This window comes from Mixophyes fleayi, chromosome 7, assembly GCF_038048845.1.
Source record: "Mixophyes fleayi isolate aMixFle1 chromosome 7, aMixFle1.hap1, whole genome shotgun sequence".
In the NCBI taxonomy this organism is placed as follows: domain Eukaryota; kingdom Metazoa; phylum Chordata; class Amphibia; order Anura; family Limnodynastidae; genus Mixophyes; species Mixophyes fleayi.
In genome coordinates this window covers 67,875,578-67,894,815 of record NC_134408.1, presented here as the reverse complement: position 1 = coordinate 67,894,815, position 19,238 = coordinate 67,875,578, and the positions used below count along the sequence as shown (strand labels likewise).

Here is a 19,238-nt window from a genome sequence, read left to right as displayed (position 1 = left end):
ATCTTGAGAACCTGATATGATCCCTCCCAGTTTGCATCCCAAGGACATGCCTTACAGAAACTTTGACCATTACTAAATCTCCTACAAGGGGCATTGGGGTCTCCCCCTGTAGATAGGGTTTGTGTAGCCGTATTGCTGCGTATGGCAGCAGTCCCTTCAGGTTATCTTGTACCTGTTGTAGGAACACATCTCTGGCAAGTTTATCCTTAATGGGATTTGACAGCTGAGGCTCATTGTGGAAGCAAACTGGCATTTGTGACCTGTCATGAGCTCAAACGGAGTGATCCCTGTTGTGGATGCTTCCGTTGCCCTAATATCCATAAGTTTTGCCGGCAAAGCTATTACCCAAGAAGAGCCCTTCTGTAACAATGCCTTGGCTAACCGGGTCTTGATGGTCCTGTTCATGCGCTCTACTATCCCTGCTGACTGGGCATGATAAGGAATATGAAATTGTTGCTTTATGTCCAGTAGTTCACAAAGTGCTTTCATGACCTTGCAGTAACATGAGTTCCACGATTAGATTCTATGATCCTAGGGATTCCCCAGCATGACAAAATTTGCTCCCATAGGACCTGTGCTGTAGTGGTAGCTGAGTCATTCACTGTTGGAATGGCTTCTACCCACTTCGAGAACACATCAGCAACTACCACATACAAGACATTGTTGAGTAACACACACTACTGCTTTGGACATTCCTGGCTAGTACAATTTACTCTTTAGCAGAGACAAAACTTTATCCCAACAAGGGTGCCCCAGAAGCTGGTGATTGAGCTGTGTGAGCTCCACTTGGAGATGTGAAGGGACTACTTGGAGTGGATCTAAACTTTCTCCTGATACATGGTACAGGATACCCTGTTTGATAGACTAGGGACCTGTGTTGAAATTCTGTGAGTCATAAGAAGAGGGTCTTTCGCCTGTTCCTCTTCAAATGACAGTGGCCCTTCTTTGAGGACTTTCCCTGTGTACAGCCACCTGGAATGAGGGCAAAAATTCTGCATCTGGATCACAAAGGATACCAGATACTGCTGCCATTTTTGCTGCTTCATCCGCTGCATTGTTTCCTAGGGTTAAGGGGTTGATCCCTTTCTGGTGTGCAGGCACTTTGACGATTGCAGCCTCATCAGGATGTGACTTACCCCATTCTGAAAGTTCTTTTAATACTGAAACGTGCGCCAGAGGTTTATCTGGCAGTCCACGAATCCACATTTTTGCCAGGTCTCTAAGTGTGATGTTAGAGATCGCACTACATATGAACTGTCACTGTACAGTCCTGGCCAAAAGTTTTGAGAATGACACACATATTGGTTTTCACAAGGTTTGCTGCTTCAGTGTTTTTAGACCTTTTTGTCAGATGTTGCTATGGTATACTAAAGTAAAATTACAAGCATTTCATAAGTGTCAAAGGCTTTCATTGACAATTACAACAAGTTTATGCAAAGATTTAATATTTGCAGTGTTGAACCTTCTTTTTGAAGACCTCTGCAATTTGCCCTGTCAATCATCTTCTTAGCCAAATACTGACTGACCGCCCATTCTTGCCTAATCAATGCTTGGATTTTGTCAGAATTTGTGGGATTTGTTTGTCCACCCGCCTCTTGAGGATTGACCACAAGTTCTCAATGGGATTAAAGTTTGGGGAGTTTCCTGTCCATGGACCCAAAATTTCAATGTTTTGATCCCCACTTACTTATCACTTTTGCCCTATGGCAAGGTGCTCCATCATGCTGGAAAAGGCATTGTTCGTTACCAAACTGTTCTTGGGTGTTGGGAGAAGTTGCTCTTGGAGGATGTTTTGGTACCATTCTTTATTCATGGCTGTATTCTTAGGAAAATTTATGTGTGAGCTCACTCCCTTGGCTGAGAAGCAACCCCACACATGAATGGTCTCAGGATGCTTTACTATTGGCATGACATAGGACTGATGGTAGCGCTCACCTTTCCTTCTCTAGACAAGTGTTTTTCCAGATGCCCCAAACAATCTGAAAGGGGATTCATCAGAGAAAATGACTTTACTCCAGTCCTCAGCAGTCCAATACCTGTACCTTTTGCAGAATATCAGTTGGTCCTGATGTTTTCCTGGACAGAAGTGGCTTCTTTGCTGGCCTTCTTGACACCTGGCCATCCTCCAAATGTCTTCGCCTCACTGTACGTGCAGATACACTCACACCTGCCTGCTGCCATTCCTGAGCAAGCTCTACAATGTTGCCTAAGAACACAGCCATGAATAAAGAATGGTACCAAAACCTCCTCCAAGAGCATCCTCCCAAACCCCTGCTGAGAGACTCCTGGAAGTGTATCCCAGAGTAGGGAAGTTAATGGAGAGTGACGTGTCTGCCCAGTAAGTGGCTTGAACCCTACAATATGCTCTGTCACTTTGACAGCATAATGTATGGCTACCATCTGTTTTGCACACTCATCAAAACCCCTTTCAAAAGGTGATAAAAGTCTTGAGACGTATCCTAGTGCTCTAATTGTTGTACCCACCTCTTGCAGGAGAGCTACTGATAAGGACTTTGATCCAGCATGTGCTTGGATGGCCAATTACCATCTGGGTGGGGGATGGCTAGTACCAGGGCAGAGGAGAGGTCTCTCTTTAGTGTTGTAAAGGCCTTCTCCTGTGCTTCCACCCAACCTTTCAGTGAGGATTTTTTACCTCTGAGTAATTCATAGAGTGTATTTGCCCTGGTAGCAAAGTCCTCTGTGAATTCCCTCATGAAATTTGCAACCCCCAGAAACTTTAAGCAAGTCCTGCAGGGTGCCAGGCCTGGGTAATTCAAGCATTGCATCCACACGGGCGGCCATGATACCCTTTGTTCAGTGAGCAATCTTAACCCCTAGAAATATTACCTCTGACCTGGCAAGATTTCCCTTGTGAGGGCTCACCTTCAGTCCTGCATGTGACTGGAGTCCTAACAATTCCTGTAAGAGGGTTAAGTGCTCCTCCATGGTCACTGTATGGAAGAGTAGGTCGTCAACATACTGTAACAGCCATTCTGGGCTTGAGAAAAAACTCAGCACTTTTTGCCAATGCCTGATGAAAATAAGTCGGGCTACTGTGAAAGCCCTGGGGTATAAAGGCAGAACATGTATTGCGTGTCACGTACAGTGAACGCAAACTTTTACTGGCAACTTTCTGTCAAGGGTATAGAAAAAAATCCGTTTGCCACATCAATGGTTGAGAACACCTGGCTTTTGCCATTTATCCTTGCCATTATGTCTAGGGTTTCTGCAACTACCTGCGCTGACATGGGGGTATTTTGTTCAAAACCCTGAGATCGATTGTCTCCAGGTGTTCGTCTCCTTCTTACTAACAGGGAATAAGGGATTGTTGAATTTCCCTTTATGGCAATCACCCTTGACTCCTGTTCATATACAGCTTCCACTACAGAGTCCATGGCTTCAGGAGGGAAGCGATATTGATGCTGTGGTGGTGGGTCCGGCCCTTGCATGTCCACCTCAACATCAACCATCCTTCCACAATCATTTTTCCCTTGTGCCCATAATTCCGGATACCTGTACACCAGGGTTTCCCAAACCCAGTCCTCAGGGCTCCCTAACAGTGCAGGTTTTCTGGATCACATGTGACATAATTAGGACCACCTGTGGATCTGTTACAATGTGTCAGTCAGTAATGAATACACCTGTGCTCCAGCAAGGAGATATGGAAAACCTGCACTGTTAGGGAGCCCTGAGGACTGGGTTTGGGAAACCCTGCTGTACACAATAGGTTCAAAGTCTGTGTTGTGTGAGACCTCTGACCATCTATGCACAAGCCCATTGTCATTTCTGTCATTTGCATGTATGAGTGGACCCAGATCATGTTGCTGTATCACACAGATCCTTGGTTTTCTGGGACCTTTACACACCATACAATTTGTCAGATCTAGTATCCAGCCCTGTTGTATCATTACATCAGTTCCGATAATGTTTTTTCGGATCCTGAGTAAATACCACATTGGGATTTTTAAAGAGAAATCATTGATTTCTACAATCACTTTATCAATCATGTGGCTGTCACCCCCCCTTGTTGGTGATCAAATCCAATCACAACACAGTAAGGGCTATCTGGATCCAAATCATGCTCCACATTGGTGATGGAAATTTCAGCTCCAGTATCAAGCATGATTTTTACCCAAATATTTTTTATTTTAGCCATATTGTGGGGTCTCCCAGAAGGATCCAATACAAGGCTACATAGCGGAATTAGATCCTTTGGGACCCCTGACCTTCAGTCTATCTGCACCGGATTTGCTATTGGAACCTCTACTGCAAACCTCTTTTTTTTGTGGTGGTACCTGTGAAGCAGACTGTTTATCTGCTTGCACTTTTACAGCTGCTACACACTTCCGTGGTTGTGCAACTGATGGACCTATTGTTCTTATAGTATTATTATATCTCTTTTGAAAACCGTTTGTATTTCCAGTTGTATAAAGAGATTGCTTAGGACTGTTTCTTCTCCTATGTCCTTTCTGTCTGCACTTGTAGCAGACCAGATCTTCATCCTCTGCTGGCGGAGCAGAAGGCTGAACAGCTTTAGAGTGATGTTCAGTATAGGTCTGGCTGCGATCGCGCGTTACTCCACTTGTTCCCTAATTTGTACCATTTTATTGGATCTCAAAGTTTCCTCTCTGAATTCCTCAATAATTCTAGCTGAACCTGCAAGTGTAGTTTGTGTTTGGAAATTTTTCTACAAATGTGCAAATCATGCCTGGTTAAATATGGGACCTATGGTCGTTAGGTACAGTCCTATACATAGCTTCAAACTGACCACATAAAACTAAAGGTTCATGATGTATTGTAGGTTTGAAACTATCTAGGATATTGGGAGCTATGCCCTATTGTCAGTAACCTAAGAGCAGCTATTCTTTACTTTTTGTCATGGTAGCGACCATTCCTGGGGGCTGAGTTCCTAGTGGTCTCATACCCTTGACTAAGGTAAGTTGGTAGCCACAGCTTGAAGACAACCATGCAATCTTCTGGGGCCACACTAAGTTGAATGCAATGGCCCTCAAAAATATTGCATGAGATGAAAGGGTCTAAACTGCCATCATATTGAGGAAATTCTTTTTTGAGTTCCAAGAGGATTTTTGTGCTCTTTATATCAATACCTGTAAAAGGTTGATTTAAAAAGACAGAAGACGCCGGCTGCACTGGATGACGTCACTGACCACGCTAACGCTGTTCACACTGCTCTTAAGGGGGTAATGTAACTATGGGGCCACGTACAATATACTTTACAAAGGGTTGTATATTGTACATGGCCCCATAGTTACATTACCTCCTTAAGAGCAGCGTGAACAGGGTCGGCGAGGTCAGTGACATCATCCAGTGCAGCCGGCGTCTACTGTCTTCGGGATTCATTGAAGTCGCTTCAGTGAAGAGTCGTGATGGATCCTCGTCGCCGAAGTAGCCAGCCAGACTCCAGATGTCGTGGTAAGTGTTGTCGGTGTAGTCAGCACGGAAATTCCGTACCCCACCCATGCACCACCACTTGAACTGCTGTTAAAGTGATGGTGCAGTGAGATCCAAGCCAGATAAATCTGCTTGATACCCAGCTATACTACCACTTTCCCTACTAAAACACAAACTTGTTTTGTGGGTATTAACCTGAGGATTACTTTTAGATAGCTATTTTATCGAATTTGAGACATCAGTTATTAAACCCTGCATATTCATGATTATTTGGGCTTTACTTTCTAAATCCTGTTGTAATTGTGCCATATGTAATTCAGTAGAAGCTATCGATCATCTGCAATATTATGGTCAACGTATAACGCAGCGATTTCCTTATCTTTATCAATACAATTTTTACAGCTATCTTCCTGATTTATTACATTAACTTTCTTAGTCAACATACTTCTAGTTATCATTTCTCCATTTCAAATTGTTTCCTCAAAAACCTGGACTAATTTAACCAACATTTGGACCCTTGTATGAGTTTTCTTAAACACACTCCGCTTATTTATTAACCATTTGTCATGATTGTACACCTGGTCTAGCAGTAGTGTCCATAAGTTTTCTGCAGATGTATAACTAGCTGGTATGACAGGATTAAACATACTACCTTCTACGAGTTTAATTAAATCCATAGCTACCTGTTTGATGATCTTAACGACTGGTTTAATGACCAGTTTAAATACTTCCTGGTTTGTTGCGTGGAAATTAAGTCAATTGGTCTGTCTTGTAGACCTGAATTCAGCCAGACAAAATAGCGACTAATGGCTGTACGCGGGTGACCAGTGCATGCAGTCTACTCAGAATTCCAAAGCGTCAGCGAAGCACATGCCCTCTAGACAACTTTCAAAGATGAGTTTCTGATGGAAATATGAGGTTGAAGTATCTTTAATGGTTCTTTGCTATTCAGGGTCAGTGTGGTGTTACCCTGAAATGGAGAACAAAATAACGGAGTATCGTATTCTACAAAAGATAAACACATAGTCATTTAATAAAAATATTGCATTTCCCAAAAAATTCTCAAGTTAGTTCACATTCAAACCTACTAGTGTACAACACTCAATCGCTAGTCCACCTAGAGAAAAAAATGTTAACATTAAATAGGCAGATTGACCCTATTTTCCATTCAGGAGACAATTCAGTCATTAAAGGTTGTTTGTTTCATCATTATGAAAAATGTAAAAATACTGAAATAAATATAGATTTGCTGTAATTAATTATGGGTCTTCTTGGCCATTGAAAATCATAATTAACGCAGTTTGGTTGGCTCGCCATTTGTTATAGGATCCTGTGTTCCGCCATAATATTGATACAATGCCTTTGGTCTTATTAATACCTAATCTCATTAATTATTGGGATATAACGCAATTTGCGTTTTTTTCGCTATTTAAATCATGTCGAATAATAACCACCTGTGACATCTCAGATGCACTTTAGAGACATTATTTTACACAACCTTTTTGAGCTTTCGTCTTGTACCACGCCAACTGTAAACAAGGAATCCCAGTTGTCATGCTTACGCATCCTAAATAGAAATCCGTAAGAGCGACTTACGCAATCCATCTGTTTGACAAGGCTTTATACCGCCTAAGTATTACACATCTATTGACCTCCACGTCAGATAGCCCACCATTATGTGTTAATCGCTAAATAAATACCAATCTATCATTTACTTCACTATACTGCATTCTCTATATAAACATCCATTCATATAAGCAGACACAAGGTACAAATCTTTTACTTTACAAAGATAATCAAACATACAATGCATAAATGCATATATACAATGCAGATAATAAATGATAGATTCAGCAGGCATGATGTTAATATAGATTAATTCAGAAGTGAGTTTATAATATCCTATTCTGATTTTGTTATTAACCTTATACTTCAGCAATCCTAATCTGTATATTTAAGGTCAGGGTTTCCTTTGTGTGTGTGTGTGTGTGTGTGTGTGTATATATATATATATATATATATATATATATATATATATATACCTGTGTGTAATATTGTTTATGCTGTAAGACAAAGTGTATATGAGTGTTTATTAGGGATGTGCACTGGCCACTTTTGGTGTCTCGTGTTTTGGATTCGGATTTGTTTCGCAAAACACTTGACGAAAGGTTTTGGTTCGGATTTAAGGTTTTGGATTCGGATTTTTTTTTAAAAAAACATAAAAAGTGTTAAAAACAAGTTTTTTGGTTTATTTTCACTCCTATGCTATTATTAACCTCAATAACATTCAATAACAATCATTTCCACTAATTCCCAGTCTATTCTGAACACCTCACAATATTGTTTTTAGTCCAAAACGTTTCACTGAGGTAGCTTTCTGGACTGCATAGTGCAGTGGTCCCAGTACACAATTTGGTACCGGGGCCACAATACCTCCGCCTTCAAATGGTCTGAATTCCACTGCACAGCTGCCTGCTCCTACATCCTCTGCAGCATATATAGGGTGTAGTTCGAGCGTGTCAATACCTCTTGTTTTTGACGATGACAGGTAATTTTCATTAATTTATGATTTGGCAGCAACAGTCAACGTTGTTTAATATCTGATATGCCTCTATCTGAACTGCATAGTGGAGTGGCCCCGGTACCCAATTTGGTACCGGGGCCACAATACCTCCTCCAACTTTCAAGTGTAGTGTTTATAATTTATAAAAACTACAGTAGTTATAGCACGTCAATAACTCTTGTTTTAGACGACCATGGTACAGAGCATTCATCATTGAGATCCCATCAAGTATGTGAAAGACAGACATGGTCGAAGTGTTATTTGTTGACTTTGTTAACCCAAAAATTGTCGCTGTTGCAAATATTCGTGCAATGAAGAGTGACTTTTTCTATTGAAGGCTCAAGCTTTCAAGTGTAGTGTTTCTAACTTATAAACACTACAGTAGTTCAAGCACGTCAATATTTTTTTTAATTTGTTTTAATTTTGTTTTACTTTGTGCTCATGGCAAACGACTGTTGAATGGTCACATAATGGCAATAAAAGAGTTGCAAGATGGAATTGTCCTTGGGCCCTCCCACCCACCCTTATGTTGTTGAAATAGGACATGCACACTTTAACAAACCAATCATTTCAGCGACAGGGCCTACCAAACTGTGCCTGAAATGATTGGTTTGTTTGGGCCCCCACACCAAAAAATCTATTCATCTCTCCCTGTACAAAATAAACAGGCTCTACTGAGGCAAGATGTCGTCCACATCCTCAACCTCTGATTCCTCTCCCCCTACAGTGTGTACTTCCTCCTCCTCACACATTATCAATTCGTCCCCGCTGGACTCCACAACAACAGGTCCCTCTGTACTATCTGGAGGGCAGTGCTGTACTTGATTGAGGAATTGATAATTCATTTTTATGAACATCATTTTTTCAACGTTCTGAGGAAGCAACCTCCTTCGCCGCTCACTGACCAGGTTCCCCGCTGCACTAAAAACTCTTTCCGAGTACACACTGGAGGGGGGACAACTCAGGTAAAATAGAGCCAGTTTGTACAGGGGCTTCCAAACTGGCTTTTTTTCCTGCCAGTAACAATATGGATTGTCTGACATGTCTATTTGGATGGTGTCAGCAAAATAATCCTCCACCATTTTTTTCTGAATCAGTGAACTTTGTAATAGCAGTACCACTGGACTTATACTGCTGAATCAGTGAACTTTGTAATATAGCAGTACCACTGGACTTATACTGCTGAATCAGTGAACTTTGTAATATAGCAGTACCACTGGACTTATACTGCTGAATCAGTGAACTTTGTAATATAGCAGTACCACTGGACTTATACTGCTTAATCAGTGAACTTTGTAATATAGCAGTACCACTTGACTTATAATGCTGAATCAGTGAACTTTGTAATAGCAGTACCACTGGACTTATACTGCTGAATCAGTGAACTTTGTAATATATCAGTACCACTGGACTTATACTGCTGAATCAGTGAACTTTGTAATATAGCAGTACCACTGGACTTATACTGCTGAATCAGTGAACTTTGTAATATAGCAGTACCACTGGACTTATACTGCAGAATCAGTGAATTTTTTTTATAACTTTTTTTGAAATTTTTTATAATTTGGGAATAATGGGGAAATAACAATGCCCTTAGAAGGACAGAGCACAGGACACAGCACCACTGGACTGAACAGGACACAGCACAGGACCCAGCAGCTCCACTGAACTCAGAAGGACAGAGCACAGGACACATCACCACTGGACTGAGCAGAACACAGCACAGAACTGAACAGCACAGCACAGAACTGAACAGCACAGCACGAGATATAGCAGGACAGAGGACCACCTAACACAACCTCTCTCTACCCTGATCAATGCCCGAGTGAAGATGGCGGCGACTAGCGGGGAATTTATAGGATCCGAGTATCGCGAGATCCCACATCGGGATTATGACTCAGAGCCTCGCTTTTAGTTTTGCAATTGGCGGGAATACCCGGATCTGTCTCGGATCCGGCTCGGATCCGCAACGTTCGGGTGGGCTCGGATTTCAGAAATCCGAGTGCGCTCATCTCTAGTGTTTATCAGTCATTGCTCTTTGTGTCATGTGTGAATAAATGTAAAAAGGGAAAGAGAAAAGCAAGCACATGTTTAAGCAAGCACATGTTTGTGTGTGTTTAAGATTTGTGCAAATAGGATGTGTTTAAGTGGGTATAAAGATAAATGTCCGTTTGCAAGTGTGTGTAAGAAAGAAACGTGTTCAGGCCTAAGGGATAATACATGCCAAGCATAGAGAGAGAGATGGGGGAAGGAAGCTAGAGTCCATTGTAAGTGTAGATAGTAAGCATTCCTGAGATGGGTGAAGGAGCTAGCCTTTGTAAAGCATGTGTGAAAAGGTTACTTAAAGATTCAGAAAGTTAATAGAAAAATAATCTCTACATGTACATGCAAGCAAAGTATATTATAAATCAGGACAAGCAGAGTTAATGGATGGACTAGATGCAAGCAGAGTATAATAAGAAGATATAAGTTAACAGAAAAGATAGATAAAATGCAGGTAGGGTATATAAGATACAGACAGATAGGGTATAAACTTACTGTGGAGTGTGTGTCCTGTAGGCTCCAGGTTGAAGAGATGTCCCCGCTTCTAGGTGTGTATGTGGTGTGGTCAAAAGAGACTGATTTCAGGTTGTCTTAAAGTTTATAAACTTATACCCAGAATGCATTGTTTCGGGTACGGGGGTGGTGATCTCCACAAGTGAACGATGAGTCATTACTTTGTGCTTAGCTGTCCTTCCTGTCCAATTGAGCACATGCATTTCGTTGTCTGATCTAACTTCCTGTGGAGCCTCATGTTTTTCCTTTGTCTGAAATGCTCCCTGCCAAATGCCACATGTGTTTCATCCAGTTCTTGATCTGCACATGTGTTCGACGGGTGCAAACAGCAGTGGAACGCTAGTGGCTATTATGCGTGGCTCAAGCTCCGCCCACCGAGATTGCATCATCACAGGCGCATAAAGGAGCTCCTTCAGATTATTATTATTATTAGCCAAAGATTCCATAGCACTGGATAGACAAACAAGTAACAAATAGATGAGGTAATAAATATAAATAACACAGATGAGTGTGAGTAATTCTATGGTGACTTACACAGAATGCAGCGAAAGACATGACAGAACGTACAAGGGAGTCAGACAGTAGACAGACATGGTACAGTAAGTATAAAGGGACCCTACCCGCGAGAGCTTAATATTTTCTGTCTGTGTGTAACCCCTACAGTTTACACTTTGTGTATGTGTGTATATACTACATAGTGATGCAAGGTTAGAGGATATGCTTAATATTAGTCCCCCACAACAAATGAAAACCATTATGTGTAGAGAGTACTGAATTTCAACAATTGCCCTTGGTGACCGGAGAATGAACTGTTAGAGAGGCATCAGGAAGGTGGGGGGTAATCCTGAGCATTAGCCCATGCTGTTGTGATATTTGGGTCGGGGAGGATAAAAAAAATTTTTTTGGTGATCATCATTTTTAATGATGACCTTTGTTACCTAGTTAAAAACAAACTAAATGATAAATAATCTGATGTATGATAATAGATTTATCCCTTTTCTCAGTAGGTTTGCATTGGAAATCATTAATATGTTTTATATTGTTTTCACAGTTTGTTACTGGTACTTCCAGTATACCATATGAAGGCTTTGCATCTCTCAGAGGCAGCAATGGGCCAAGGCGATTCTGTGTGGAAAAGTGGGGAAAAATCACTGCCCTTCCCAGGTATCAAGTTGCTCATGTAGGGTGATGCTCTTATGTATGATAGTTTTGTACATGACTACTACACACTGAAACATTTTAAAAATGAATTGCTGGGTCTTGCTTATAGAGTACATATATAAGACAAACTGGAGAAGTGCAAAGCACAACTAATGAGATAGAAACATTTTATTATCATATATAAAAATATTATAATCATATATCACAACAGCACTGAAATGCTGCAACATGTATCATCTAGTTTTCATGATATTGTTTGTCCCTTTTTTATCCACATACATACAGAATGCAGTGTACAATGTAAGAAATAAAATGTGTTTAGTTTTGATTATGTTAAATCTTTTTGTTCTTATGCTTCTCCTGTTATACCAAAGAACAGAAGGTTTTCTAGGCATAAAACAGTTTTCAGAATACACAGTTTAATTATGATGCATCTCCAAGCATTGTGCTACCTGAACCTCATCCTGCCTCTCCAAGCGTACCTGGCTGTATCTTGGAGTCAGAAGGTTTTTTTTTTAACCTGGGATATGAATCATTTTGTCTATGTAGACAAAATTCCACAGTGAAAAGATGTAGCTCTGTGTACAAAAGTACTTAAGGTGTAAAGCCAATTTGTAAATGATTATTTAGCATTGGCAGCATCAGTCATATGTGTCACTGTTTTAATGCAAGATAATATACTTAAAATATATTTTTTATTTCCTTTTACAGAGCCCATACATGTTTCAATCGCCTTGATCTTCCTCCATATCCTTCATTTTTAATGCTTTATGAGAAGCTTTTGACAGCTGTTGAGGAAACAAGTACATTTGGCCTTGAGTAATTCTTTTTTGGCTTGCAACACAAAGTTGTGAAATGATCATAAAACATCAAAATTACACTAATTTTATAATACAGAACTTTTCAAATTGATTGTGTCTAAAGCCACAAATCTGTGATACTGGGATGTCAGCGTTATCACAAGCGTATCAAGAATGTGTCCAGTACGAGAACATGTACAACATGAAATCTGAAATGATCAAAGGAGTAGAGGAATGGCAGAAAGACACTCTTCAGCATCAGGCTGTCAATTTAAGTTTGTAATCCTAGCAGAACCTAAATAGTACAAACTGGAACCAATGGAAAATATAATAATAGATAACATATAAATCTAGAATGCATTCCAATTTCTACAGGTAATTTTGAGGTGCTTGCATGGTATGCATCTTAATTTTAGTTAGACTAGCAGAGATGAAACAATAAGGGTCAGAATCCTCAAATAATATTAATGTGTCAAAACCTATGCATGACTATATATCTGCAAACACCTTTAGTGAAATTATCAGCAGATTTATCTTATCTAACACATGCAAAAAAGACCTGCACACACACACACACACACACACACATATATATATATATATATATATATATATATATATATATATATATATATCCTCTGAGATTCACATAAATGTTGTTGCTCTCTACACATACATGTATGTTGTACCTATTTTTAAATATACACTTATCTTAGCACTATGGATAAGTATTGTAAAATATACATTTTATTTATTCTTTGCATCTATGTAAGATGCAATCCATCATGTGTTTTCTTTTAACCTGATTGCTACCGTTACCAGGACTCATGGAAAGCAGTTTCATGTTATTGAAATGGACAGAAGGCCTGGTGACATCCTATGTAATGGCATAAATAAAATGCAACTGCATAAGAAAGTACCTTCTGTTATATAATACATTGTACCACCTGGTTCTGCATCTGTTCTTATTACTAATTATTATTTATTGGATATGAAATTGATTTTTAAATAGATACACCCATGTTATTTTTTTACAAAATTTTCACAAATCATTAAGAGAAAAGGGAAAAATACAAAACGTAAGTTGTGAAATACAGACTATACATTTTAATAAAGCACTTTTGTGAAGGATTTCATTTTAAGAAAATATTAATAGCACCCTGTTTGCACCATATGAGCGAGACCAATATTGTAAGTTTCATATTTAATTACTGATGAATGTTACATAAGTATACTTCTGGCTTGTGCTATCTGCAAAAGTGTGCAATTACACAGCAGTCTGTTGAAAGTATGCAAAGCAAGTATGCATTTTACATTAAAAGTGTGTAAATGATTGATACTACTTTATTGCCAAGTCCCTTACTGTAAAAAAACAAATGTACTGAGCACTGTATAATTTAGGCTTTAGAATACATAACTTCCAGTTCTACAAGTGGGAATTCTGATTTATGTCAGACATGGTAATGGTCAGTAATGGTCAGTACTGACCCTATTTTGTACACAATTTCTCATATCATCTGAACATACTTCATAAAAAGCTTCCATACGTTTGTTAGAATTTTTCAAAACACATTCATCAGAAGCTGAATGTGTGGATTTATTGCAGATTAGACCTATCATTATTTTTAATGGTTTAATGCTCATAACGCATGGATGTTATTATGGTGTGCAGTTAATTTAACACATACATACAGTACTATGAAAAATATAACCCATTTGATTACTTTTATATGGTTATTGTACAATTTCCAATGGAATATTTTAAATTAAAATTTAAGAACACACATTTTCATGTCTATAATAGCATAAATGTGCTTGTATGTATTACACCTTCAATAATAAAGTTTTTTTTATTAGACTTTTCTCTTTAAAATAAAGTCTCTCTTATTTTTTTTTCTTTTAAGACAGATATTCCCTTAAATACAAAAAATTGCAACAGCTATTGTTTCATTTTATTCTTTTACTCAGCTTGTACTAAATAAAAACTATTTGGATCATATCACTGAATCACCTTCACTGTCCTCCATTTACTAAAGCCATCTCAGGAAGGCATTACTCAGGGGACAGAAGTTGAAAATATGTTTTATTTAAAAAGAATAAAAAGGTAAAATGCTGTTCACACAATACAATCATTAATAAAAACATGCTTCTGATCATGTCAGAGTGAGTTCTCCAAAACAATGCACAGGTAGTAATCAACCATCCTTTCCTTTGCTGTTCCATATGGCCTACCGATAGGAACTGTGATTGTAATATTCTATTGATCTCTTCCGCTTTACATGCCCACATAAAAGAGAATTAGAAAATGGCAACATTGTGAATGTACCATCGGTCATTGTAGAATAGGTTTATAACCTATGCACTTGCATCGTTATCGTATATAATCTGCAACCTTTGCTAGTATTGGTCGGTGGTCTCCATGGGCTGGCTGGCAAATTTTATCAGGGGGGGGGGGAATCTGCTTAGTAGCATATTAGGAATATGTTAAAGAAAAATATGCAGGTAGGCCAGTGAACCAGCCCAAAGTAGCCCTTTATGGGACCTGCCCAGGGGCACTACATGAGGTAAGTACTATATTATATATTTATAACTTGTTTGTGTACGTACTTATCTTACGTGGTAAGATGGGCATTAACAGTTTCATCAAAATGTGCACTAAGAACCTCATGTTTATTCTAGAAGTTATAGACTTTATATTACTGCAGAAACATATATCTCTCTTTAATTGTGTACACATATGTTCTTTGTACATAAAGTGTGCACCTGCATCGGCATTTCCTATTGTGTATTGTATTCTAAGTTATAGCAGTGTAGCACCTATATATATTTGAGAAGGATAGGGCACTCAGCAGTTCTTCATGATTTTATTTAATTACATACTGTGCAAACAAAGTTGACATCTTGGTTCATATAGAACAGTGTTTTCCAAACCCAGTCCTCAGTGGCCACTAACAGTGCTTGTTTTCCATATCTCTTTGCTGCAGCACAGGTGTATTCATTACTGACTGACAAATTTTGAAAGATTCACAGGTGGTACTAATTAATTCACTTGTCACATGGAAAACCTGCACTGTTAGGGGCCCTGAGGACTGGGTTTGGGAAACGCTAATATAGAACCTTTCTCAAGACCACAATAGAAACATTGCACGAATAGCCTTACAGAAGCCCAGTCAGCTTATTTAATTAGCCTTTGTTACCCATGCTGACACTGTCTAAGTACCCGCCCAGATGCGACGTCATCACATCTAGTAGATACCACATGTCTGCATGGAATGCATAACATGATAGCCATCCCACTAAAAAACCTCCCATAAGTGTACCCACAGTGGTATGCACAGTGCAAATCGTAACACTAGGTATCAGAATAAGTGATATCTTCCTTAATCCTAAATATATATATATATAGAGAGAGAGAGAGAGAGTTCTGTTGATATTTCTCCAAGATGATTTCTTTCTTAAACGTTGATGGCAGCTACCACAGCTCACACAATCTCCCAACTGCTCATAATGCAGTATTCTTTTAACACCAGCCAATTTGTAAATCTCACTAAAACTGCGTACAATGAAACAATAAATTTTAGCTTATCTGATGTCCGCATTTGTCCCAGAGGAAAACACCTTGTTTGTCACCTGTAGACTGGAGTGAATGTGCCACACCCATAGTCCCAGTATGAAAGAAAGGTGGGGAGTATTCAGATTTGTGAAGGCTTTAAAACAACTATCAACCTCATACTCCACACAATACAGTACCCGCTACCTAAGATTAAGGGCAATTTTGCAGCTCTCTTGGGTGGGGATCTTTCACAAAAATAGACACAGCTTAAGCTGCAGATATGTAAAAAAAAATGTATAATTAACACTAACAACCATCTTGTTTTCAGAGTAGCTTCAGCTCCAACTATTTGGCAAATAACAATGAATCAGGATTACAAGGAATATCTGGCACATAGTGCTACCTCAACAACATCATAGTACCTTGGTAAGACAATGAAGATCATTCAAATAATATTAGAAATGTGCGGGATGGGGCCTGATAGCCATACTGAACGGTCAGAAATTTTACTAGCTGTCCTCCAAGGCTTCCTAAATCCGCTGCCATCAGGATCTCTTGGCTTTCCAGGTAGCCCCTATAGATGGATCACATCGGGGTCCCTAAGCCCCATAAAGCAGAGATCCCAATTTACACTCTGGGGCTGCCCTACCCAGTTATATCACAACCTGGGCCTGCATACACGTGGAACCGCAATCTGGAGTTTTTGGCAACCCGCCTGACTTAGTGCAGCCTAAAGCCACTCCTGGATCTCCCTACTCCCTACCTGGCATATTAACACTGCCTGCAACACCTTGGGTCCCGTTGCGGTGCTTCTTAGACCGGTCCGATCGGAAGTGGACAGGCGCCTTGAATTGCTCCTGGGGAACGCTGTCCCTGTGTGCGGACCTCTTCTGGAGTTTTGGCGGATCCCGGCATCTAGCGCAACCCTTTCGCTCCGCAAGTTTTCTGATCGGCAAACTGGAAGTGCCTGTCTCGCCATCGCTTCTTCACTTCCGGTGCAATCGGTTCCTTCACTGTGCGGCACTCATCGGCTCTCTTGGAGACCAGCTGCAGTTCCCTGGCGTACAGACTGATTTCCGTTCCCGCCGGCAGCACTGACAAGTGGCCTCTTTTACATTTCATATCTCACAGTGCTGTTGCCACGCTTCTCCACTGCTGGCTTGCCTCCCATCTCTCGCTGTTCCATTCACACAGACGCCACCAATTACAGTGAGGAGCGATCACAATAGTGTCACATGATCTCTGATCTACAGCCTGGTGAGTAAGGGTCAGGCCCCCTCTCATTGTGCTACACTCACTATTCTGAGCCATCTAGATATCCCCCTAACTCCTGGGACCATTCTGGAAATTGGCGTCACTCTCCTCATCCTGCCTCTCAGATCCTTTGTGATTAGCACCAACCTAGAAGTTCATACTGTGCCTTGGCCATGTCATATTACCTGTGACATTTGTACTTTTTTACTCAGTCGCTTTTACTGTTTGTGACATTAGTAGCTTTCCTGTACCTACACACTAAGCTACTCACTGCTAATACACAGCCACCTAGTGACTGCTTCTAAGAGTACACCAACTGCTATCCTCCATAGCATTCATCAAGCTTTGTCATTTACTAATTTGTCTGGCTGGTGGGATTCTCTTTGTTGGCACTGACAACCAATCGCTCACCATTAACCTGAGACCGAGTATGTGATTTTCCCCACTCATACTGGGCCGGAAAAGACCCTTCTCATACTAGCCGATGTAAGAGCGTGGCCTCTTATCTCCTTCCTTCCTCTCCCCAGCCTTTCCATGCACTCTCCATCACTCTCAATAGGCTGACGTTTCTCAGTCACTTCATTATGTCCAATAAACCAAAGAAATTGACCTCTGGGTCCTCTGCCAACTTTTTTGGATCAAAGAATAAACCTTCTCCTCACTCGACTCGTACAGAAATGCCCAGCTCTCTGTGGCTCCCTGAAGTCGAGCTGGACCTTCAGATCCAAGCTGTGATGACTAGTCTCTTGGAGGGGTTAAACAAGCATTCTATCAAGAACTTTCTAAAGTTGTTAACGATTTCAAACTGACCTAACTTCATTGGGCAATAGAATGGACACACTGGAGACAAAAACAGACTACCTTTGCCGCTCTCAAACTACGATGGACCACAAACTTGCCCGTCTTCGTAATGAAGTTGAGGCCCTGAAGGAGAAGCAGGAGGATTCTGAAAACCGGTCTCGCCGCAACAATATTTGCATCCGTAATGTTGCTGAAGAAATCTCCCTGGCGGATCTAAAGGCCTTTCTCAAAGGCCTTTTTCTACACATTCTCCCAGATCTTTCTGACACTGACTGTCTAATGGGTCGCGCCCATAGGGTCCTACGGGCTCGTCCTGCCAATGGTCTACCTCCTCGAGACATTATTGTTCGCTTGCACTATTTCCGCACAAGGGACCGCATTCTTTCTGCTACTAGAGATCTATCTGTTCTCTCTTTCCGGAATATGGATATTCAGCTATTTCAGGACCTTGCTCCCTCCACGATTCAGAAACGGAGGGATCCTACGGCAGCATAGTATCCGATATCGTTGGTGTTTCCCATTCCAACTCCAGGTGTTTGCAGCCAATTCCTCCCATTTCATCAAAACGCTGAATCAAAGACAGGAATTATTGGCTAAATTGGACATTCTCCCAGTGACGACTGCCTCGCAGCCCGGCTCTCCGAAGGCCCAACGTTCAGCGCCCCGCAGCAAGACTGGTCCGGGTTCTCCCACGGGAAAAGCCTGAGATGCTACGGCACCATGATGTGTCTGTTAACGTCATTTGGTATTTGCTGTCACGAGCCGCGGCCATACTCACAGCCGCCGCAGCTCGCTTCCTGCCTGTCCCAGCGTCCCGGCCGTCACCATGACGACCGGGACGTCACTTCCCTTCAACTCCCGACCGTTGCCAAGGCAACGGGCGGACGCCCAGCAGTGTAGCGCCGCGTTCCGGCAACAGGGGACAGCCGGGCGCGTGCGCAGAAGGACCTAATAGCCTGCTGGCTATTAGGCTGTAATTATTTTATTAGTCAGCACCTGGGAGTAGTTGCAGAGCTAGGCTCTGATTGGCTCACCTGTATATATTAGGCAATGAGGTCTGCTACCTCATTGCCGGTTATAGCGTTCTGTCCTCAGTCCTGCTGCCTGCTTGTGCTATCCGTTTGGTTCTTGCTACCTT

The 19,238-nt window shown here is 40.9% G+C and overlaps 1 protein-coding gene across 3 annotated transcripts in view; it reads left to right on the top strand.

The window, feature by feature from the left end:
* Positions 1–14,350, top strand: part of HECW2 (HECT, C2 and WW domain containing E3 ubiquitin protein ligase 2) — a 423,985-nt gene extending 409,635 nt beyond the window's left edge. For all 3 annotated transcript variants that reach the window (XM_075179947.1, XM_075179946.1, XM_075179948.1), the window contains 2 exons: positions 11,583–11,695; positions 12,404–14,350. In XM_075179947.1, the coding sequence (XP_075036048.1) occupies positions 11,583–11,695; positions 12,404–12,515 (225 nt within the window). In that variant the 3' untranslated portion in view covers positions 12,516–14,350. The remainder of the gene's footprint in view (positions 1–11,582; positions 11,696–12,403) is intronic.
* Positions 14,351–19,238: the final 4,888 nt, after the last annotated feature.